This window comes from Anoplophora glabripennis, unplaced genomic scaffold (assembly GCF_000390285.2).
Source record: "Anoplophora glabripennis isolate ALB-LARVAE unplaced genomic scaffold, Agla_2.0 scaffold2, whole genome shotgun sequence".
Lineage (NCBI taxonomy): Eukaryota > Metazoa > Arthropoda > Insecta > Coleoptera > Cerambycidae > Anoplophora > Anoplophora glabripennis.
In genome coordinates this window covers 236,438-262,661 of record NW_019416325.1, presented here as the reverse complement: position 1 = coordinate 262,661, position 26,224 = coordinate 236,438, and the positions used below count along the sequence as shown (strand labels likewise).

General features: G+C 32.6%; 1 protein-coding gene across 4 annotated transcripts; it reads left to right on the top strand.

The window, feature by feature from the left end:
* Positions 1-103: 103 nt before the first annotated feature.
* On the top strand, positions 104-25,243 carry LOC108916943 (endophilin-A). 4 transcript variants are annotated; one of them, XM_018723291.1, is made up of 11 exons: positions 104-226; positions 8,168-8,236; positions 15,572-15,640; positions 15,696-16,046; positions 16,145-16,211; positions 19,188-19,288; positions 19,434-19,537; positions 19,682-19,938; positions 21,370-21,444; positions 23,267-23,382; positions 24,230-25,243. In XM_018723291.1, the coding sequence occupies exons 2-11, from the start codon at positions 8,192-8,194 to the stop codon at positions 24,347-24,349; spliced, it is 1,305 nt and encodes a 434-aa protein (XP_018578807.1). In that variant the 5' UTR covers positions 104-226; positions 8,168-8,191; the 3' UTR covers positions 24,350-25,243. The 4 variants fall into 4 exon arrangements, with proteins under 4 accessions (XP_018578807.1, XP_018578811.1, XP_018578808.1 ...); XM_018723292.1 differs by lacking the exon at positions 104-226 and adding an exon at positions 5,674-5,737; XM_018723293.2 differs by lacking the exon at positions 104-226 and adding an exon at positions 6,421-6,497.
* The last annotated feature ends 981 nt before the right edge of the window (positions 25,244-26,224 follow it).

The window sequence follows — 26,224 nt, the reverse complement described above, 5'->3', positions numbered from 1 at the left end:
CTACAGTTTCCTAGAATTATCCAGCGTTGAGAATGGTATAGTAGGTTTCTGTGTGCGGTGTGGGGGCGATGGAATTTGACAGTACCTCTGACAGTTGTTTATTTCATTCTCTCGATTCATTTTATCATATTCGTGTTTGTGATTTGTACTGAACAGATGTTTTTAAATTTGCAGACCTAACCGTTACCCTCGTAAATTAAAAAAGTGTAGTTCTAATTAATTAAAGGTGAGTTCGACCCAAAATTTGTATTTTCCTTTTTATTATCTCTGTTGCTTCCTGTGGGTCTACGCGTTTCGACTTTGTGTTGGATAAGATAATTGTTAATTGTTTATCGGCATTGCGTTTTATAGGAATTTTAAATCTTTGTTACTATTTATATCTTGCACTTAAGTTAATATGCGGTTATTTTCAAGACTGGGGTAATTCATAAGATCGTATAAATCAGGATATGTCGGTAGGCAGTGGTTATTTAATTTCATTGGAATTAGACATTGAAAGTGAAGTGAAGTTGCTTGTGCAAATATTTACAGTTCTTTGAAATTTGTAAAAGGTTATCGCTTTTGTTCTTGAAACAATCACATAATGCAATTGATCTTGAAACTAGTGATGCAAATTGGATTTCCTGCATTTAAAGTCGGCCTTTCGAATGCTTTTTTTATTTCTTCAACTGTATTCCTATTTTCACAATTTGAACTTAATGATGCCAATACAATATATTTTACCAGTAAAAATCAATTTTAAAATGCTAATCTGTAAAAACCTTTTATAAGTTGTAATGTTATTTATATAGTGCCTAATAACTGCCTAGATATCGATTTGATTTGTCATTTCACTAATAATTAATTTAGATCTATTGAACGCACAAAAAATGAATTGGCATAAAATAAATTTACAAATTATTGCTCGTTTCTCTAGAGAAAGTAAGAAAATATTTCGGGGTATTTGCTTAAAAACTGAGAATGTCCAATTAAATAAATAGTTCAATATTTGTTTATATAAGTCTTGATTTTAGTATTAATAGGTAATAAAAAATTAAACTTATTATTTTAATATAATTCAGTAAGTTGAATGTTGAGTGATAAAAATCAGAAAGTCTTTAGCGAACTACCCTGTACATTGTAAATTGTTAATCGCGTTTTCCTAAATTAAAAAAAATTAGGTATATTTAACCGTTATCATTTCAGCGCAGCCTATCTCTTTATATCTATTATTTTATTTAAATTGTGAAATAGCCCACATGATTTATATGCCTTTATCTTAATTAAGTCGTAAGTCATAAGTATCAGCCTTTTAGAAATGTTGGACCATTCTCTGTTTTCTGAAACAATTTATTTGTTCAGTGGTTCTTTTGCAGAAATTGCATTCCTCTAAGTATAATAATTGAATTAAATCATTGAAGTTTCTATATTTGTCTTGATATAACCGCAGAAGTTCGATACTCGACATCCATTGCTTTCGTTGTTTGTTTTATATTTTATCTACAAATTTGGCGTACCTAGATATTTATACATTTTATTATTTTCTCCTTAGATAGATAAGATTAGGGTAAATATCCAAATTTTTAGCATTATATAATTAATAATGTGGGTATATTAAATATAATTAAAGTTTTCAATTAATACGTTTAAACATACAGATATTATCTGGTTTGTGAAAAAATTTCACGCGAAGGATCCTACTGGGGATTTCTTGAAATGTATTATAAGTTAAAAATGGATGTCATTCCATAAAATATTTTTATTTTTAACACGTATTGTTTTATTTGTTTCTATGTCATTTATAATTATAATTAATAATAAAGAAATATGATTTATTGCACGTGTATTTATATCTGCAAAGCAATAAAATATATTTTAGAGGACAGTATTTATTTACTTATTTTTTTAACCGTATATCAAGGATTAGTTGAACAGGTAGATATATTTTCACGAAGTCGATGTTTTTAAATCTATTCCTGTATAGTTCAGTTTATCGATAGTATCGTCATTATAGAAGAGTTTATTTCTTACAATAACCAGAGTATATCATCCTTGAAAATAATAAACAGGTCTTTCGCAAAAAGAATAGCACGTTAATAATTGTTATTCTTGACGCTAAACCTACTAGTTTCTCTCGGGACATTGAACTTGAACAAAAATTCTTAATAGTTTACTTAGGAATTTACTATTTCCGTATTAAAATGAATATGTATTTGGCCGAATACAAATTTCCCTTTCAGTTCGTACAACTAGTTGTTTCTTCCGTAATTAAGATTTTTGCCTACACAGTACCGATTTTAATTTAATTTAAAATGTGTTGTCTACAACTTTTTTTGCTTCTGTAACTTCGCGAATAAACGTGCAAACAAAGGGAATTAAAAAAATACTCGCTCTGCTGCCGTTGTAAACAGAGTTTCAATTTTAATTAAGTCAAGTTAAGGGAGAACCTTATAAATATTAAATTTAATAAACCCAAATAGACAGTTTTTCGATTCCAGATTCTGCAACTGAATTACACTTGTTTATCAAATTATTACACTTCTGATAACTAAATGTTATTGAAACCGTTGTTTATCTACTGTAAAATTATGATAAAACGCGATGTCTGCGTTTTAGAAAATATATTGGCGTTTCTTCTAAAATAAAAGTCTGCGGTGAGAGACACACGCTGTATATCTAACCTCAGGAACAAAAAAACAGGAATACGATCTAACGGCATCGTCCCGTGGATATGCAACTGTGCGGATATGATATTGGCAGAAGCGTAGGCGGGCGTAGGCGTTTACAATGGTCAGTGTTTCCATATCGAAATCCCTGTTTTTTATTTTTGTATCTCCGTATCTCTTTTGAGACCAGCCGGTGTCGATACTACCACTTAGTCTGTATTAAAAAAAAAGATCTACATATTCTAACCTTTTGCCCTTTGCCACCACAGCACACTGGGTCTGTGACTGTCGTATAAATATCAATATCAGCGGACAAAAACGAATAGTAATTTCAATTTACATCACAACACAACAGATTGTGTATTGGGACGTTACGAATAAATTCTGATGTAACTGAAGTTGTAATTAGCAAAACTTTTACTCTCGTAATTAGTGCTTTCTACACTTTTTTAATTAGAGTTAAATAACCCTAATCTAATAAATATATGTACATTGAAATCGTTTAAAAATCAACAGAATTACATATATTAAATAGTAGCTATAAATAGACTAATTTCGTTGCCATTTGGCATATCATGGGCATGGGTAGAATTTCACCTTAAACCTACATAATTCAGTGAATTGCGGTGGATATTAATAGCGCAGTTAAATGATCATGTCTGCTCGCTTTGTACCTCTATTAATTAGTATTGGTTGTAACATGATTCAGTTTATACGAAACTAATTAAATTACTTCTATGTACCGCTACGTTAACGCGACAAGACTGGTTCAAATATTCCTCGATTCACTTTCTGTATTGCTGTAGTATACACAATTGTAAAAAATAATTACCGAGATAGATACTGTATAACCTCCAGTGTGGTAGCATGTATTTTAGTATTTATTGCCAACACAAGCGGGATGTGTATCGACATGCATCATCCACACGATGAGGCATTTGCTTATATTTGACATAATAATGGATCAAAAATGTTTTTAAACGACGTTTCGTACATCTTCCGTATATGTAAATTACCTGACCATATTAGCATACAATAACAATTACACTTAATTTCGTGAGAAATTACTTCGAACCTTGTAACATTTAATGTTTAAAAAAATTAACATCGACTTAAATAACTCTGTTGCATGCAAATGTATCTTGAAATATACTCAAACGACTGCTTTTTGGTCGCTTTAGTTGTAATATTAACGAGGTTTCAAGCAACATAATTGTAATTAATTACTTACAATTAGTAAAGTATACACCTTTAATGTTACCTTGTTTACACAACGACAATGATGTAAATTCAATTGTTTTCCAGTGAGCGAGAAAAACAATTTTCGATAGTCCAACCTCTAGAAAAAGTTTGTGTGAAAGTTGGACGCGATAACAAAGCAGTTGTTTTATTTTCTGTTACATCGTTTTATTGAACTCTACAGGTATGGTGATAAGCTAATCAAGATGAGTAATGAATGAAACAAAAGTGTTTTATTTGCTATCTTAACCAAGTTAAAATTTATTCGTGCTATAGTCGCATTATCAAAGTCGCATGTATCTGGGAGGGCTGCAAAATGCACGGTAATTGTAATTATCTATAAAAATTATTATTAGACAATAATAGTTACGGAGAATATTTCTAGTTAGACTCCTGATAGGGTCCGCACAGTTATATAACGTCATGTTATGTCAATTGGATCTAACGAGGCCTCATCCTGCTGTGTCAATTTTCAAACGCCATTAACGGTTTGATTTTCTCATTTTTATAACGCTGCCAGTTTAAATGTATCCCTCATCGTTCCGATTTATCTGCAAAAGGCATTCGGACTTATTAAATTATCATATGGGTATCGATTTCATGTCAATTACTGGTGAAATATAAAAACAGAAACGGAAAATGCATTAATCTGCCCATAATACAGATCTGGTTTTATTGTGGCTCCCAGAGATAAGCCAAATATGTCGATAATTGCTATATGAGCGGGATTTGATAGGTTTCAGCCTTGTTCTCACGCGAAAAAAAATGGAAGCGGAAGAAAATAGCCTCTATGGTTCATTGGTTTCCAGTCGTGTAGCAAAATTATTCAATTGACCGGCTCAACAGTTAAATGCAATATAATACAGTAGTCTTTTTACACTGAACCATTCTTGAAGCGAATACATTTGCAGAGCGCTCCGATTTATAGATATAAAAATCATTAACGTAAGTTCAAATGTTTTTATTTGGAAACTTCCGCAAAATTGCAATTTTTTTAATCGCAACATGTCCTGGTTCATATTTTGCAGTAGAACCTCGATAATCCGAACCAATTGCTACCGTAGGTAGTTCGGATTATCAAAATTACAACAACCTGAATAGGAATCAACCAGGAAGGGACGAAAATACACAAATTATTTTGTTTGCGTTATGGCGATGTCGTATATCGGCATTTGATTTTACTTGACACGTGATTTTTTTCGAATTTCAACAGTGTATGGCAGTCAGATTCGGGTTTTAGGTCGTTCAGATTACTGAGGGGATCTGATTACCTACATTCGGATTATCGAGGTTCTGCTGTAATTTATTTCAATTGTGTTATAAGTATTTTTATTTAATTAATTATTTCTGATTTAATGTCGAAAAAAGGAGAAATTTGTACAATAACTAAAAAAAAAACGGAGAATAAAGGAATAGAGGCTTACAACTTCCAAATTTATTATAAATATAAATTATAATTTCAAAAATTGAAAGCTTTTAGGGCATATTTAATAATAAAATTTTAGAACTTCATTTGTTCTTTATCAAGGCCGTGATCTCTAAATTTCGACAGATTTATTTTCAAAATTCAACAAGTAGTTTGATGTTCTTTTCTTCGTGTCACAGAGTTACACTAATTAAACGAATTAGGCAATTCAGTTACAAAATATTGTTTGTTCGGCTGCAAGTGAACCTTATTTAAAATTAGGAAAATACGCAGGTACTTTTGGCTTTGGTCCAGGCCACGATGTAATTGTAAACTACATTTTTTAAAACGTATTTACATCACTTTACATAACCACAAATGTCGCAAAGGCGATCGCAACAGCCCCGAATTTGAAAAATGAACTTTCTGAACGAGCACTAACGTTGAGGTCAGTAATTCTTTGTTTTTCTAATAAGAATAATGCAAACTCGAAAATAAATAAAAGGCTTGTTGCTGCTTAAGCCGGTTGTGCACGATCCTTAAGAAAAAATTGTATTTTGTAAATTTGTCATTGTCAGTTTTTTCTTCGTCAATGTTTAGAAAATCTGTGTCTTGATTTCACGCAGCTTCCGAAACGCTTCGATTCTGATTGAGGTTGTGAAATAACGTTTGTAGGGATGACGTAACTTTTTAATTACCAAATGCATGTCGTATATTTATAGTTTTGTCTCGATTTAACACTACATTTACAAATTTTATTTTAATTATAGCTATAAAATTAGTTTTGCCTGTTATGAATCAAAAAGCAGTTGAATTGCGAGTATGCGCAGTAACAAATAACCTGATGGTGGAAAATTTCAAACGAGCAGTGGGCCTTGCTTTGAAAACCCTGTCGCTCTTTTTAATGTTGATTTAGATGTTTAGGAAAGCTTCAAAGTCCGAACGGGCAAAAACATTGTTTAAACAACTATTTCCAGTATTTTTTTTGTCACGTTGTTCTGCGTCGGTGTTTTATGTTTAGTATAATACAGCAGACGTATCGATAAGTGCGCAGAACCAAATGCGCGCGGTTCATTCAATCTTCTTGAGTCGATACTTTGTATTAGTGTACAGACGAATGAATTCTGAATTTCCACGATTTTCACGTTAGCTCAGTAGTGTTTATATTGTGCCTTTTACCGGACAGCACAAACTTGTCGACTTATCCGGTACGTACAACAGTCAAAGGCATTACTGAATCGAAATTAACAAAAACCGTACATCCCCGCATTTTTTATTAAATTTCAGTCAAATTGTGGTTAACCAAATTCTCCTTTATTTAAATTCATATTTTTCCTACACTTATATCAACCACTTAGCACTTTTTAACAGTTATATAAAATACTTTTACCACACCATAAAAATTTAAAAACATCTACACTTAGTTTTTTTTATTACTTTCTACAATATTTGTAAATTAATGCATATTAAACAGGGTTAAATTGATACCATATTATTTATAAGTGTTTTTTTTTAGAAATAAGGATTTATTGAGTCGAAGCCATAAGTGTGTCAAGGCGTTTAAAATTTAGGTCAAGCAAAATTGTCAAAACGTCGTTGGAACCAAAGCTAGTAGTAATTTCCATATCTACCGATAAAATTTGAAAAATTAACGCGTGTGCAAAATTTCATTCACTCAAAAGTCAGTTTAATTTTTTATAAAAGCAGATTTTCAATTTGGTAAGTACCTAGACGGTTACTTTGTTGTTTTTCGAAAAAAAAAAAAACGTTAAAATTTACTAAACATACTCATGATTTAAAATTAGATGCTACCAGCGTACCAAAAAGGGGTTTTAAGGGGGGCAGAACCCCCGAGAAAACAAGAGGAATGATAATTTTAAATACTCTTTAAATTTACTTTTACTAATGCTTCCAAATGAATGGAATAATGAAAGCAGTCTTTTCTTCAGAAGATTGTACTGTCTCTAATAAATTAAATTCTGCTGTAGGACCTGAATACAAAATTTACGTTTTGCATACCCCGTTGCGTCAAAAACGAGAAAATTAATGATATGGGAAGGACAAAGGACGATTTTAGTTTCGTCTAAAAAGGGTGGATGTTATAGTTGGTTTAATCGATCGGTGAAATGCATTAAATAAAAATGTGGCCACGTAAAATGTGAGAACTGGGAACGGGCTACAGGAAAGGGGAACCATATGTTTATCTCATTTTATTAATTCTTTCCGAGCACATCCGCGGTGCAGTTGAAATTTTAAAGTGTTTAAATGTGTTGAGAAAGACGCAACAAAAAAAAAGGGATCGGAACGAACAATATGAATATATACATGTAATTTCGTTCGAATTTAGAAAGCAATACTGAAAAAATATATATTTATACGGTTCCCAATTTAAAATAAAGCGAGTCGAAAATGATATTTCGGTTCTCCTTTGATAAAATTCTCCCAATTTACGGCGCGAAAGTAATAAAATACTTAATTTGGAAAAGTTTTTAAGTAATAAAGAGCGTACTGGTGCTTATTTTTCATTCATGAATGCCTTTTAAAACTTAATTATTCAAAACAGGGAAACAAATGAATGGGGAAAAAAATCGATTCGATCGGCGAAGTAATATTTTTTTTAAAAGGGAATTTGCGTTTCCAATGGCGTACATGCGATGATTTAAGGATGTCGAAAAGAACGTACATGAAAATTATCTCCAAAAATATGCTTGAATGGGGGTGACCCAGTCTGAATGTCTACGAATTTTATCAGTCGTCTGTGGCGTAGGTTTTATTTCAATATCCACATTTACATTTATCATTGTTCAGTAAATCAACCCGTTCCTGTTTCATATTACGTTTACCAGCTTCCGTTTTTAATTGAATTACTTTTTTTTAGGTAGAAGACAGCATTATATAAAAAATGGCATTTGCAGGGTTAAAGAAACAAATCAACAAGTGCAATCAGGTAAGTTACCCAAAGTTTTATTGTATAAAATGCCGAGAATTTGTGCGTATGTAAATAAATAAACAAGGATTATCTAAATTTAACTCACTTAAGGATATAACCGTGCTGATGACGTAATGTTAACGTAATAGTGCAATAAGGAATTAATACAAATGTTGCTTAAGTGTAAACTATATAACGACTATTAAAATAAAATTTGCATTGTATAGACTTATAAAGAAATATTTATCTTTGCAAGCGTTATCCTTAAGTAGTTAGTGTTACTCCTTTCAATCCCTTGGATTTGCTCCAAGACTAAACATCGATTTTCGTAAATGTAGAACAGGGTCGGTTTAAGGAACAAATAAGTGCAGGTTCAGCAACCCAGTAATTTATTTTTTAATAAAAATTACATAACTCTACGGAAAGATTCCGTTATCAGCCTTAAAAAATGTATATCAACGGTAGTTGTTTCGTACAATTGCTACTCGTGTCAGATATAACTTCTCATTTACTACTGACTGATTAGATTGTGTTATGTTTATGTTATAGTACTTTCAACTTAAACTAACATTTATAACTCGGTTATATGCTGTATGAATTTTGCCCTTGTTGTTCCTTTCAAAACGTGTGGCATTAATTAAGGAAAACATAAACGGGTTGCATATAATTGTTTGGGAGACGTTATGGTATACACATAAACTCCCTGGATGTAGATGTTTTAATCTACTTAAAGGCGAGCGCGATTACTTTAGCCCAGAATAGGCAACCAACAATTCATATTAACGGAATATTTTCCATGGCCAGCACATTCGAATTACTGAAATTGAATTCCCTATATTTTAAGTAGGCAGGGCTAAAGCTCAAATTATGTGGGATTTCGCCTAGATTTAAATTGTGAAATTACTACCAGAAAATGTTTTTCTTTTCATTCGTCTATATAAGAAATCGCATCTGTTGGCCGCTAGATGGCCTCAGAGTTCTTGAAAAATGTTTATAGTTATAAACTCTGCTTCTTATGAAGCTGCAGAAGGGTCATATCTAAAAAAAATTAAATTCAGACTTTAAACTCTGAATTCAGAATTTCAAGTCTGAATTCAAAGATTAAAGTGAATTCAAAGTTTAAAGTCTGAGTTCAGCGTTAAAAGTCTGAATTCAGAGTTTAAAGTCTGAATCTAAAAAAAAAAAATTATAGGGACTTTAATTTACAATGTTGCGAGTAACCGCACAGTAATTTTTTATATGTCCAATGCAAATCACAATTCAAGTCATTTCTATGACCTCAACGACTTTTTGAAAAATTATTAAACATAAAACCGTTTGCATTAGCTTAGAAAGGATCCACTGCCGAATTTATGGCGATGCGGTGATAAATATCGGAGTAACGAGCAGATCTGTAGAATTTCGGAAAGTTTAGTTCCCTAATTAGTAATTAACGCAGCCTCGGTGATGTTGCTATGTTATCTCTGTAGCGTTCTGGCGGTGTAAATGAAGTTTGGTACGATTTACTGGTTGTATCGATTAAAATCGTTGTTGGTTTCGTTATCAAAGGCGGAAAGGTCAGAAGCCGCGGATGTCGCGTAGGACGGAAGAACTTTTTCAATATGACCGGCATGTCACACACATACTTTCTTAAAATTAAACAAGCCGCGCCGTGGGATAAGTTTTAATAAGTACACACTGAAAGAGATTCTTAAGAATATTTTTAGATGCCGAAGTAATACGGTTCGTTTTCAGGGCGTTAAACGAAGGAATAGACATAAACATGAATTCGCTACGTAATGTTCTTGGAAAAAGTGCTGTGGATTTTATATTTTCGTTTTTTTATTCATCCCCGCGCTGTTACCGTTTAAATCCGCTTATGGAAATAAAAAAACGGTAAAAGTATGCGTTGGTTTATTCCTGTAAATAAATACGTGTATTTTGTATGTATTTCCTTTGATGTCCTAAATTTTTGCGACGGACTTGAGTTTTTTTATGAATGCAACAAATCCGCCTGTAAACATAATTGTCACTAAAGAAATATACTTATTTTACGTATTTCACAAGCCTTACCCTCAGAGAAGTCTGGGAGGGGTTCGAACTGATTTTTAACTCAACGAATTTCAGTGAATTTCTGCTATTTAAAAACATTTGTTTAGCAGAAAACACTGCAGGGGGTACCTAATGGAAAACTTTTGGACCAAACACTCTCAATATCAATTACCGTTCGCCTTAATTAAGATCAAATTTTGTTTACGACCCGACTCTTGTTTTTGTTTAACAAACAGTATCCCGCGATTACCGGCATTGTTCGCCGCTCGAACGTAATACGATATTCCATCCATACAACGGCCAATCTGGGTCATGTTTCGTAGAGCCTGTAGTACGTCGTTGTAGACTTCGGTCACGCACTTACGGGTGAGGATCAAAGATCCATTTTTCATTGAATGGGTCGGGTACACCGGTAGGCCCAACGCCCTGTATATGGAGAAAGTCAAACTCCTGCAGTCAAACTTTGCCATTCTAAGGCAAAGCTCGTGCGAATTTAGGTCGTAGAACGCTTCTTTTCCTTATACATATTTCAACATTTCCATAGTTTAGATGGCTTTGCTTGTTTTATCATTGTTTTATTAAATGTGCCATTTCTTGCCGTAAGCATTCTAGGGCTATAGAATGATTTTTTTCTCTTAAACGTAATACGTTGCTAATAATAATATACATAACAAATTTGGAAAAAATCAATTGACTGGAAAAAAGTTATAGATCAGGGCGAATCTGTCGTAATATCCCACTTCTTTGATGTAAGAGGGGGCAAGCTAATTTTTGATGGAATACCATCAGTACAACTCACATCATAAAAGTGCAGATCCCTAGATCTGGGCGAGGTCAGGAACATTTTCAAAATTGCAAAAATTTTTAAAAATACCAATTTTTCAAAAACCATTTGAAAGGTTGAGCGGTCTTTTCTATGTGAAAAAATTTTCAAGTATCTAGATGCTTTTTTTGAGGCTGTGCAACATTTTGAAAATTCGGAAATTTTTTTGCAAAATTTTTTTCAAAAAATTATTTTTGGAAAACTATAGAACCGATTTTAATGAAATTAGGTGTGTTGTTTTATTATACTCTAAAGTTATTTTTACCAAAATTAGAATGCCCTCAGAGCAATTAAAATATTTATATTTAAAAAAATTTTCCAAAAAAACTTGATTATTATGCCCCTTTTTTTCATCAATTATTGCTATTTTTGCAACATCGGTAATAAATTTAAACATTTCTAACTCACAGTATATTGTGCAAGATTCAATTCTAAAACTTTTTTCCTCTTCAATATTCTTCCAAAATGCATAGGTTCCAAGATATAAGTAAAAAACTCAAGATAAAATATATATTTTTTAAATTTTTTTAAACATTTTTGTAATTTTGAAAATGTTCCGGACCTCGCCCAGATCTAAGGATCTACACTTTTATTATGTGAGTTATACTGAAGGTATTCCAGAAAAAAAATGCTTGCCCCCTCTCACATCCTCAAAACAGATCCGCCCTGGTCTATTATGGAATTTGTTCAAAATTAAAGAACTCTGTAATAAACTTACTCCGTAATAATAATACGGCCTTGAAAATATACTGCATAATTTTGAATCGCCCTGTATACACATATACAAGTTGTCCCAAAGATAACTTTTCAAATAAACAAATGAATATCAATAATCTTTTCATCAATAAAATTTCGAATTAATTTAAAGATTTGTTAGTGCATTAATAAATAAGTATTTATTTATTTTAATCAATGGATATTAATAGTAAATTGATACACAACATCAAATTTCATTCATCATAGTTTCTCGTCTGCTTTAAAAATTCAGTGTCGGATATCACGTTTAAAGACAAGTTATCATAAATTTATGTATCTTAATTTCGAATTGATTTTTATCTATAGATAATTTTTCACACTAGTCATAAATTTTGCTGTGTACATTTTAAACCTGATGTAGGTATAGTGTTTCCGATTACAATTGCGAAAGGGAGAAATGCAAGGGATATTTTATACATGCCTAACTGACTTCGGAAAGACTATACCTCATCGTATAATAATTATCTATTGTCCGTGTGACTATATATGTATTTTCCAAAAATAAGTCGCACTTTTGCAAATTGTTTCGAGTAAAAGTAAAATGAGCTTCTACAGTGCTTCTTCTACAGACCTAATTATAGAACACTTCCGCCGCGACAAAAAAAAATCGATGGAAAACCCAGAATTAATCTAATTACTTTGTTGCAGCAAAATGTGGAATAAAGCTTTGATCTTTGTTTTACGTTCTCTATGTTGGTACCCCGTTGTCTTTTACAGCCGATTTCTTCCCTAAGCCGCTTACCCTTATCAACTTATTATTTATTTATTTATTTATTTATTTATTTATTTATTTACTTACAATATCCAACGGGCAATGCCCTGTTACAGGATAAGGTTACAAGCTAAAAAAAAAAATAATAAAAATAGGTGAGAGAGATAAAAACTATTCTTAACCAAAATAAATATCACAAAACATAATATCTAAAACAAACAGGGAACAGACATATAATATTAAAATGCTATAATACAAAACAAACAAATGCAAAAATATATTTATACAAACATAAAGTTCAAATGAAAACTTTTTTAAATTGAGAAATACTGGAGCAGAGTATATCAATGCGAGATTCAATATTAGAATAACCAACAATCATTTGGTGAATTGGAGACGCTTTATATAAATTAGTACGATGATTCTTGATCGCGAAGAGGTGTAAATGTCGGGTATACGTTCTAGGAATATGAAAATTTATCATTTGTAATATATCTTCACATATAATGTTATTATTCAAAATCTTGTATAAGAAAATAACAGAATTTAACTTGCGTCTTTGAGACAAGCTACTCATATTGAAACGCTTGAAAAATGCTTCCTGAGGAAACCCTTGAGGAGGATACTGGCCATCAATAAAAAATGTAGCTGATTTAAAGAATCGGCGTTGAATTTTCTCAATAGATATTATGTGTGTAGCGTAGATAGGTGTCCAGACTACAGAGGCATACTCAAGTTTAGATCTAACAAATGTATTAAATAACAAACAAAAAGTATCAATTTTCATGAAATTGCACATGTTCCGAACAATAAAACCCAAACTTTTGTAGGCATTCATTACCACAATTTCAATATGCTTGACAAAAGATAATTTAGGGTCAAAATATACGCCCAAATCTTTAATAAGGTCAGGTCGTTGAAGGGCAAACCCATTCAGACTATACTCATACTGAATTTGATCGCATCGTCGACTAAAAGTCATGACATTACATTTGGTAGAATTCAGAGGCAGCCTATTAGCAATGCACCAAGAGTTAATAAAATCTAGATTACGTTGAAGATTGATGGCATCAAATACATTATCAATTTGAGAAAATATTTTTATATCATCGGCGTATAACAAATAACGCACATTCAGTTGAGAAGTGATATCATTAATAAATAATGTAAACAACAAGGGACCAAGAATAGAACCTTGCGGAACACCTGAAGTCTGGGCAAATTCAGTAGATTTAACACCAGAAATTTGAACAAACTGAGTTCTGCCAGTGAAATATGACTTCATTAGTTCAAGAAAGTCTGACGATAGTCCAAAAGCGCTTAATTTATCCATTAAAAGTCCATGGTCGAGACGGTCAAACGCCTTCGAAAAATCTGTATAGACTACGTCTACTTGGCTTCCCCGATCTATAGCCTCGCTGATAAACTGAGTAATGCATACTAAATTAGTGACTGTCGACCGTCCTTCCATAAACCCATGCTGTTCAGGAAGTATAATATTTTTTAATTGAAAGGAGAGGACACGATGTATAGCAGTTTCAAAAACCTTACTGAAGTTACACAGTATTGCAATAGGTCGATAATTAGCGATATCATTTTTACTTCCTTTTTTATATACGGGGCATATTCTTGAAATTTTCCATTGATCAGGGAATGTATGTGATGTCAGAATTAAGTTAAATATGGTGAAAAGTTAAATATGGTGGTCTGGTTATAACCAGACTTAAATTCAGCAAAGCTAACCCGGAGTGGAACGAGCAATTTTAATTAATTTCCGAGGTTAGGACTTAAAGGGATTACCGTTGCGCGGCATTATTTTTTAATTTTTATATGCCATACCCTGTACTGTGTGCCGCTTCCCGCGTTTCGCTTTGTATTGTAACGTTAATTAACTTCCCTCTACCTTTGATAATCGCATCTTGATTTCGAAACCAGTGGCGTAGTCAAAGAAAATTGGACCCTCTCAAAGGGGACGAAATAAATTATTTTGCGTTGTTTTGTTTCATAGAAAAATACAATCGGGAACGACGCCATTCCTTTTTCCATTTAATTGAGATTTTTTTATTTTTTCAACATTCCCTGTTTGTATTTACGAGAGGGCTTATTGGAAACATTGAAATACAGTATTATTTTTGTAAATCCTTTGTTGCTGAGGTAATTCTCGCTTCTGCCGAACACACGGAAATACGTGTTAAAAAAAATCGTTATAAAAACCCTGAGCTGTGTGAAATTATTTTTCTAACAGTGACAAAGCGTGGGCGTACAAAAGAGGCGAGTTTGTTTGCCAGGGGACATAACCATATTAATTTTTTTTATTAATATTGTCTCATTTCGAAGTAATTTTTGCGTTCCCTATATCATATCGTTGCCGGCTGGATTCCCGCAAATTGCTTTTTATCGATTTTTACCTGACTTTCGAATCCTTTCTTATTGCAAAAATTCATGAATACCAGGGAACTTTTTGATTAAAATTTAGTGTAAACATTGTATTGAAAAAACAACTGATTTTTTAATAAAACATACTACATTCACCTCAACAGATTTTACTGAGAATGTGACTGGCCACTTTTGGTCATTTCTCGGTCATTTTTAAATTTCAAAAGTTATATTTGAATTAGCCTTTCATTATGCTTATTGCACATTTCTAAACTGTATTTGTGTTTTGCTTATGTTGTGCTTTTTGACTGTGGTTATATGTCTCATACTCGATTTTAGAAGAATTACATTGCACATACAATCTTAAGGCGACTCCACACGAACGTTACCTTTGATCATATTTAAGAAAGAGAAATAATTATCGGCAACTGTAAAATTGGTCATTTTAAATATTCGCCGGTCATTTTAAATATGCGCTGGTCATTTTAAATATTCGCTGGTCATTTTAAATATTCGATGGTCATTTTAAATATTAAGTGGCCGTTTTCGAATACGTATACTAAGTGGCTGCAATCACTATTAAAGTCAAAATAAATATAGGTTAATGAATCTAATCACGCCATACAATTCGTTTCTATCGATTTATTGTTTCTAGTATGTCACGGAGAAGATGGGGGGAGCAGAGGGCACGAAACTGGACCTGGACTTTATGGATATGGAAAGGGTAAGACTTAAAAAAAGACACATCGACATGTGACTCGTATGCAATTTATTTTTAGAAAACCGACGTGACCTGCGAACTCGTGGAAGAGCTACAGATGAAAACCAAAGAGTTCCTACAGCCGAATCCGACGGCGCGGGCCAAGATGGCGGCGGTGAAAGGTATCAGCAAACTCAGCGGTCAAGCCAAATCGAATACCTACCCCCAACCTGAGGGCGTCCTAGGCGACTGCATGCTCATGTACGGGAGGAAACTGGGGGACGACAGCCCCTTTGGACTGGCGCTTGTCGAAATGGGTGAATCTCTGAAACAGATGGCCGATGTCAAGTACTCCCTCGACGACAATATCAAGCAGAACTTCTTGGAGCCCTTGCACCATCTCCAGACTAAAGACTTAAAGGAAGTTATGGTAAGTGACAGGCGAATCGGTACCTGAACGCAGCTCTGGCGGCATGTTCGGCCACCAGATCTATGACCCATTTAATTCTTACCGTTTTCTTTTTTCAGCACCATCGGAAAAAATTACAGGGTAGAAGGCTCGATTTCGACTGCAAACGCAGACGGCAAGCTAAAGGTATGTTTACACTACTCATTTAATTTTATTCATGTGGGGGTATTTAAATAACTACCTTTCGACTTTGGTTTCTTAATATTTACCTTCACGTAACAGCAATGAGATTCTAATTTTATTTTCGTAAATTGTTTCCGTGGTGTGAAGCGTTACAAAATCAGAACTTACAATACGTCACGTTCAAATTAGTTTCTATTTTGGGGTTGAGGGGCTATAAATAATTTGTTTTTTGTTTATCTTCTCACAATTCAATCAATTTAGATATTTTAAGAATATATTGACCATCCAATTCTTCTATATTGAAACGTCACGTCAAAGTCGTTCTTATTTCAACATGTTTTTTACAAATACCAGATTAGGTTCACTTTTTACATCATCCCCCAGTTCTTGGGACATTTATACCTAATACAAAATTATTGTACTTCTGAGTAATTTAGATGTGAAATAATTTTAAAGGTTTTTATTTAGCATACACCCAGTTACTGTAGCATGTGAATAATTTGCATGATTTATAGCGTATAAAGGGACACTTAGCCCCTATTCCAGCCCCGTAAAAACACAAGGGGCTACCCATGGTATGTTTATATATATTAAATTTACACCTTATGCATGTAGAATTTGCGTAGATACAGGGTGGCCATTCTGAATTAGACCAGCATGAAATGACACAAAGGCAATGCCTTAATTTTAATTAACTACAATTTTATATAATTAATTAGTGTTTATATAATTAAGAGACGAGCTGCGATACTGTACACTGATTTAAATTAACTAGTGTCTAATTGAGATCAATTGCCAAATAGCTAATTATGTAGATTTAATTAGTGTGTAATTAGGTACAATTATATCGAAATAATTAATAACTTATTGAGATGAATAGTTTGGGGTACACCGATTTTAATTAAGTCAGTACACTAATTTAAATTAACTACAATTTTACATAATTAATTACTGTCGATATAATTACTATATAAATTGTGATACGTACACTGATTATTTATTAACGCAGTATGTACATTAGCTACAATTATAAATGTATTAGTGTCTATTCGAGATAAATTGCCAAGTAGCTTGCAGTACACTAATTGTATTTAGCTTTCATTATGTAAAATTAATTATTGTCTAATTATATCGAAATTATTAGTGCCTAAATGGTGTAAACTGTCATGTAATTTGCAGTGCACTGATTTTAATTGAGCCGGTACACTAATTCTAATTAACTGCAATTATATGGAACCAATTAGTGTCTAATTCAGATGAGCCACCAGCCACCGTTTAGTTTGCAATGCATTTTTATTTATTTACTCACTTGCAAATTAAGTTCGACGTGATACATACTATTTATGCGATTTAAACGTTTCACATTAAGTTATTTTGAACTTTAATTAAGATTCTCCCGGCTTGAATAAAATCTCATAATTGAGAATTCCTTTGAAGATATTCCTTATCATTATTTAAAAATTTTATATAAATATTACTTGAAGTTTGTTTAACGACCGTCCTTAATGCTGTCCCATCTAAAACTTTATTTAAGGTGCTTTCCGAAAGTTTCCGTCGCGAAGTTCTTCGCTCTCCTTCTTCGCCGTGAACGGATAGGGAAAGGAAGAATTAATGCTGGTTATATGCACGAATTGCGATAAAAGTTCCGCCGAGAGACCTAAAAGATAGTAGTAGTCGAATAATATGTAAATTACCAGCAGCCCAACAGATTTGTTTAGCGTTTGATGAAAAATGTAGTTAGCAACTCGGCTATTTCGTTGGAGTATGAACTAATTTTCTTGTAACACTAAGTAAATCGGTACGAGGGTAAATTATTTTTGAAAAATGTTAAGGTATTTCTTGTAGTAACTTTTGACAAGGAATTCAATGGTGACCTTGACGATGACCTTGAAGGTTATTTCAAGGTCACCCAATTTTTGTAAATGGAGGTTTTTCGACGTCGCGTCGGCAGTCGAAAGAGCGGGAAATTTTACGTCCAAAAACTGTCCAAGGTCATAAATCAGGGTTGACCTTGAAGGTCATTCAAAGGTTATTTAAATTTGAGGGCTGGATATCTCCGAAGGACGCAGTTGATGAAAATAGTACAAAGCTCACTTTAGTTATTTTGTTTAATTGTAGTTAGTGGTGACCTCAAGCTCCACCTTCTTGGTGTCCTTCAAGGTCATTTCAAGGTCAATTTTTTTTTACTGAAAATCTTATGTGACATCACAAATCAAAAGAGCGGAAGTTTTCATACTTTTACTCTTAGCGTTACCCAGGAGCAACGACGTGGACGTAGTAATTTCTGTTCCCTTTGGAGTGCTTTATTATCGTGAGTGCCCTTCCTCTCACGTAAAATTTCCCGCTCTTCCGATCGAAAAAGGTGGTCTCCATTTAAAAAAATGGAGGCGACCTTGAAATAACCTTCAAGATCATCGTCAAGGTCAAATCCAAGGTCACCATTAAATTCCTCGTCAAAAGTTACTACAAGAAAGACCTTAGCATTTTTCAAAAATAATTAAATATTTTTAATAGTTATACAAAACATTTTTTTACGTACTACTTTGTAGAAATCATTTTATTAAAGACCGCGGCATCCACCTGTTTGAATCATTGCCAGAATTTTATTTTTAAAGTGGCGTAGTGAATGGAAAGAATGAATTACTCGAAAATAGTGTGAAAGTCAAGGTGACTACGCGAAATCGATTTTGTAAAAATTGGGTTGAATTACGTTATTGGGTTTTAAACAAAAGTGCAACATGTTTTTGTATACCTACAGTCCGTAATTATTTACTTGTGGCATTTTTTATTTAATAATAACAATTAAATGAAATTAAAATATTTTCAAAAATCTCAAAAATACATTGATTGAACCGTAAAGTGGAGCTAGTTGTATAGGTTTATTTTTTTTGCAATTTTAGTTATATTTAATAGATATAGTTTTTTTCCGTTAGCATGTTATTAATGTCGCATGTTTTGGCCTGTTACTTCACATAACAGGTTCAAACATTGCAGATGACGAGATCAAGTTGGCCGAGGAAAAGTTCGCCGAATCCCTGCACCTTGCTCAAATGGGAATGTTTAATTTATTAGAAAACGACGTAAGTATATCCGTATCGACTTTTTTGAATCGAAACAGCGTTAAAAAAAAGAAGCATTTTTTCTAAAATTACAAAATATATCTATGCTAAACATATCTCACTTAATACTTTGGCGGTTTTGTGAATAACTCAAAATATATTTCAGGTAGAACAAATATCGCAATTAGCTACTTTTGCCGAAGGCCTTTTGGATTATCATAGTCAATGTACAGAAATTCTTAAACATCTGACTGAAGCTCTTTTGGAAAAGTAAGTTCTTTGGGGAATTTATTCTACAGTTTATAAAAAAATGTCAAGAAATCGAGTGTTTTTGAAAGATTCTTTTAGTAGCTTAAGACTGTTTGTGATTGAAGACTATCCGAATTTGACTGTACCCTTTAATGATTTTTTTAGGAAAGACGAAGCAGCAAATCGTCCAAAAGTCGAGTTTGTACCGAAATCTTTAGCTGATCTCAATATAGAAGGAGTAACGGATGGACTAAATGGTACACACAACCACAATAATTTCACAAACCACAGTAATCACAGTAGTAGTACAAACTTATCCGGCGGTTATCAGTTTAAGCGACCTGCACCTAAAACTGTTCCTATCAAACAGTCACAATCATATACCACACCCGATCCCTTTGATCCTTGGAGTTTCCCTCAAGGTATTTTATTTTTTATTTTATTTTTTAGTTGCACTAATCTTTAGTTTAAGATTATATTAACCCTTTTATCTAGTTTACTGTATGTATATTTCGCAGGTAAGTATTGTTTTTGTAACCTTCAGCTTTATTTTGTTTAGTTCTATTATCAGTTCAATACAATTTTTTTTAATGATATGGCAATGTTATCATATTTTATAATTCAATTGAAGTAGCATATCGTCATTGAACTCTACCGTAAAAAAAGATAGCAGTTTTATGTTTCAAGAATTTGTAACGTCATTCATTTGCTTTTTCTGTTTTGTTTTGTCCTTCTCCCATCTAGCCACTAACCAGTATAACCCGTTTCTTACAAATCCAACGCCAAAAAGATGCAAAATTTGAAAATTACCGCGATTTTCTCTATTTGTTTATACAGTTGAAAGTCGATAATCCGAATCCGATTATCAAATAAAGGTTTGACTGCGATTACAGTTTGATAATCTGAACTACCTTTGGTTCCCATTAGTTCGGATTATCGACGTTTTATTGAATATGTACTTAATTTCCATTCTATTCGGCATTAGTTTTGCATCTTGCTGAAGAGATTTATATGTTATGTGCTTCGCCGATATTTATATGTGTGACTGCACTTGCGAATATTTTCTAAAAATTTCATATCATTTGATAAAAACCGTACAGAGTGATCTATTATCCTTTTATTGGGATTTACTTATTAAAATATTTAATGAAAGTCATTCAGCGACATCTATTCTATTCTATTCTATTCTATTAATTGATATGTTAGTCTACTGGGAGTGTTACCGAAATGCTGCCATAGCATCGCAATTGCATGGCGAGCGTTTTCCTTTGCGATTACATCTCGCAGCAGATGTTGAAGAAGATTCAAATGCTAGACACAGCATAACAACAAATACATTTCTAAATAATTTTGTAAAGTAAATAAGGGAATTATGGATCGCGCTGTACTGTTTAAGTATGTTAAACTCACTATTATTTTTGCACCTTTAATAAAGAGGTTACAAATCCCTTTTACACCCGCCATGCATTTGGTTTAAATGGTGATTTTTTTATTTAAAATACATAGATCTAAATTTGGAACATGAAAGGGGGTAAAAGTGTGTTGCTGCATGACCAAATCAGTGTTAGGACAAAAGTCACTTATTTTTGAAGTCAGTACGCATGGAGGTGTGAGTAACATGTGATTTAACTTAATTTTGGCAATGATCCAGCCTTGTGTTGGCATGTGGGCGATGATGCGTGTAGTTATTCCAAACTAGACCGTGTTTATTTATTTGAGTGTGGTCGAGTTCCGTAGAAGCATCTGATTTTGGCCGTAAAATAAAGTGAAGACTGTTGAAATGTCTCTGATTGCTCGTCTACCAATATTTTTAAAATGCCTGATATGTTGTTCTGACAAAGATGTGTTGTTAGGCTCCTCACAAGCGTCTTCACCACAACATAAACCATACAACCTTGAGTTGCACCCAGGACAACAGTCTGCTAATGGTAACTCTCTATCTTCACTGCCTCATCTTTTGTTTTGTTGTTGCTTATACTTTTCGACACGATCATTGGCTATTCTTAGTAAAAATTATTTGAAAATCGCCGCTTTCTCAATAGGGCTAAGCGAAATCAACAGAAATAAACAAACCTTTGTTCTTATCCCTTAGCAGTACTAACCTAAGTATAGTTTTTTCTATTGCAGCGATGACCAAATATTTAAGTATTCACGACTATTTTAGGATTTTTGGATCAAAACTTGTTTTTGACAAATGTGGTGGGTGTCTCTGCATCACGATTTTTAAAAAATAGTACATTTTATTTTTGATAATAATGTTATTTCTGATGGTTTCCAATATTTTATATTTTAATAAAACCTACCAGGGTACTCTGAAATGTCTGTAAAATGTCTGCATAATGAGTAAAATTCACTGTTGCCACGATCAAAGAATTTCACTATTTCAAATATTTGAAAATTTATCAAAATCACCGAATTCAGCGCTAGTATGGGCTCATTTAGGATATTTTTTAAAATTTATATTCAAAAAGTATACATCATTTTAACCAGATTTTTTTTCAACAAGTTAATAAAAACGGAGCGCGCAAAATGTTTTGTTTTTCAACGTACCAGGAAGCGATCTTTTCTATGTAAAATTTTTTTTAAGTATCTAGATGCTTTATTTGAGGCTGTGCAACATTTTGAAAATTCGAAAATTTATTTTCAAAATTTTTTTCAAAAAACTATTTTGCGAAAACTGTCGAACCGATTTTATTGAAATTCGGTGTGTTGTTTTATTATACTCTAACGTTTTTTTTTTTACCAAAATTAGAATGCCCTCGGAGCAATTAAAATATTTTAAAAAAATTATCCAAAAAACTTGATTATTTAGCCTTTAGTAATAAATTTAAACATTTTTAACTTACAGTACTTACATTGTGCAAAGTTCAATTCTAAAACTTTTTTTCCTCTTCAATATTCTTCCAAAATGCATAGGTTCCAAGATATAAGTAAAAAACTCAGATAAAATGGGTATTTTTGAAAAATTTTTAAACAGTTGTAATTTTGAAAATGTTCCGGACCTCGCCCAGATCTAGGTATCTACACTTTTATTATGTGAGTTGTACTGAAGATATTCCAGCAAAAATTAGCTTGCCCCCTCTTGCATCCAAGAAGTGGGATATTTCGACAGATCCGCCCTGGAATATTATCACCTTTTTGTACCAGACTTCAATTGAAGTGCGTGATAAAGTGACGCGTATTTTTTACTTTCCGGTATTTTTAGTGTGCGATTTTTGATGGTTTAATAAAAATAAACTGATCCTTTTGGCACAAAGATTTTTTGAATCAATTTTTTATTTCGCAAGAAGATAAATACCAATAAACAGGGAACAAATTGAAACTATACCACAGTTAAGGGAAAAAAAATGTGTCACGTTGCAGATATTTAGGAATTAGAAGTTATTTATCACAGTTAATTAATTAATTAATTAATTAATTAATTAATTTAAGAATATTTATCTGATTTTTCACCACATATTTACGGGTTTGATTGCTTATGAATAATTTAAAAACAAGTTACAAATTAAATACTACTGAATGAGCCCATTACAGTAAACTGTGCCATTGAGAATTCGATTATTGTTAAGAGATACAAGATCGGTCAAAAGACGGTTTTTACAGACCTTCCCGCATACACTGCATATAACAGACCTGACTGTTGCAAAATGAGTTATATTTCAAATAATATTTTACAATTAGGCTGAAGGTTATGTTAGTCATGATTTATAAAGTGTAGTTATTGCCGGTTATTAAATGTTTGTATTGTAGCATCTCCATTGCCGTCCCCAATGAAATCTCCTGCCAGGACGCCAATGACCAGGCAACCATGTTGCACGGCATTATACGACTTTGACCCTGAGAATCCCGGCGAACTTGGATTTAAGGTAAAATATGATTTGTTTTTTCAAGCCGGAATTGAAATCAAATTTATGAATTTTTTTTAAATTAAAGCGCTGATTTGCAGTGATTTCATGAATAAACTTAATTTCAACGAAACATGTTTTGCACCTTTACGGGAAATATTTAAGAAAACTGACAAAATGATAATACTCGACAAATTTCTATATGGCAGCGGCAATTTTGAAACAAAATGCATGTGTTGCTATATGGAAGCAATTCCAATCTAAAGTCAGAATTCCTTGATTGGCTTGTTCGTTTTTTGTGGCCCTAATATCAAGAAACTCCTAAGAAACCAGTTTTTGGGATCTCAAACTGACTTCAGTACTTAGTGATTGGATAAAACATTGGAACTCGTGATCTCGTTCCACCAGAACTCTATAACCCCATAACGTGGAAAGTGTCAGGGTGTAGAACCTTCTGTCACCAATCATCTGGGGATTTTTTTTCGTTATGATTCAGTTTTTCAGAGGTTTGTGGTTGTACATCCGGGTTACGGGATTATGGATGGCTGTCATCTCACCATCATGTAGTACGGAGTAATGGGGTTGTGGTGCAATGAGATTATGAATTCCAATGTGTTTTCAATCACTTACTACTCAAGGAGATGCTCTATGGTAGAATACGATATTTTTTTATGGCGCTACACAGTTTGTTGTATTATAATTTATTTTGAATTGACTCGAGATGAAATATTTTTTCATTCATGAACTTTTCCCACTTGCCATTAAAGAAAAAACGACGCTTTCATCTCTTGTTGCGAAATATTGCTATATTAGACTGAAATGCGCCCAGTTTTGTTACTAATGGGCTGGTTTGTTTCTTTTTTTAAAGGAAAACGATGTGATAACTCTACTGAATAAAATCGATGAGAATTGGTTCGAGGGTAGTATAAATGGTCGTACGGGTTACTTCCCGGTGAACTACGTGAGGGTAGACGTGCCATTACCATGAATTACGGGTTAAGAATCAATTAAACGACAACCCCTTCTATTTATTTAGATATAATGTATATTATTTCTTTTTTTAACTTGCCTTTTTGTATAAATAATTTTTTTTAAAATCAACATTGTATTCAACTGCACTTTCTGAAGTGAGACAAAGCCATATACATTATAAGCTAGTGATTATTGCGCATTTACTTTAGTTAGTTAAGAAAAGGTACTGAATTTACAAGTTAAAATCTTCCCCGATCGAGATTTCGTTCCAATTTTGTATATAGGGTATGTATATTTGAACGTTTTGTTTATATGATTTTAATATCTCGACAGTGTGCGTGTATGGGTGTGTGCAGTTGAAAATTGCGTATTTAATTATCAGATTAATGATATTCAGTAAATAATTATGAGGATTATGTGGACAAGATTAAATTTAGTTGTACATATTTAGTATGTTTAGCTTAGTTACTTTAATATCGATAGATTAGTTTGAAATTGTTGTTTATATTGTGAATGCTTTATCGTTCAGTTTTGACAAACTGGATTTTATAACAGATATATTGTCAGAATAAAATGAATTATAATAAAAATGAATGTAATTATTGGCACTGGCAGCCGCGTACCTCCGTTGTGGATCAGGTTGATGACATCCCTATAAACTTATTGCAGATTCTTAAAAAATGACTTATTTTGTCCTCAACCTTTTACAACTTGCCAAAAGTGTTATTGCATGGAAAATCAATGTTAATAAAAAAAAACAAAATAAAAACTATGTTTTGTTGATGTTTTTGATGTAGTTGCTAGATTTCCGCTGAAACTTTATACATCTAGATAATGAAGAGTATATTATAAATACGATACCTTATTAATATTACCAAAAAGTTTGGGTGCTGCTTTTTATAAATAATATATATATATATATATATATATGCACAGAATTGTTATATTTTGCAAATCTCTTTGATAAAGTTTTAGCTGAAATATTACAAATTGTTTAATATTGTCATTCGACATGCTATAGATGTATTATATTTGTGTGAAAAATTAATACCAGATACCCCTGTTGGTTTCTGTTGTGTTTTATATTAATAGCTAAACACATCTAACGAGCAGCTCAGCTAATCCAAATTAGAAAATCAAGCAAGTATTTAACTCGAAACATGGTATACACAGCAACAGTTAAAGTGCAATATTTCTCACTGCCTCCGAATTTTACTTTCTAGCAATAACAAACTCCAAAATCCGGACAATTTTTTAGACTACGCTCAAATATGTATCTGTGGTTATTTGTTGTTAGCGAACATCTATCCGACTACCTTGCTTTGATATTAGATTTCCTTAGAAATGGATCTTGAGATCAGGTCGGCAGACGGAAAATATCGTGATATAATTTTTAAGAAATTTATGCTTAGGGTAAGTTTTATATGACAAGATATTCATCTTGGATGTGTTTAGGACTTGTGCTCTCAACCGTTTGTAAAAAAAAGGGACGTATAATACTCAGTAGTTAATTTGTCTAATATAAAACACATCAAGCCATTTAAAAATGTACTTATTTATATCTGGTTCATGACAATACATTAGATATAAAAAGATTTAAAATAAGTACCTAAACAGTTAAGAGTATTGTTATAAGGCGTATCTAATATACATATGTTTTTATCATATTTTAAACTTTCTTGTAACCGTACTAAACTATTGGAAATTTCTGTCTTCAAGGTCGTCACTTAGTGATCTCGGGCCCAGTTCGATTTTTATTTGCAGTTCCTTTACCACTTTCGCTTAGTACTACGATATATTTTTTTCTACACAATTAGAGCAATCGATTAAGTTCTGTCTACAGAACGAGCAAGACGAGAACATTGCGACTACAGAAATAAAAAATAACGGT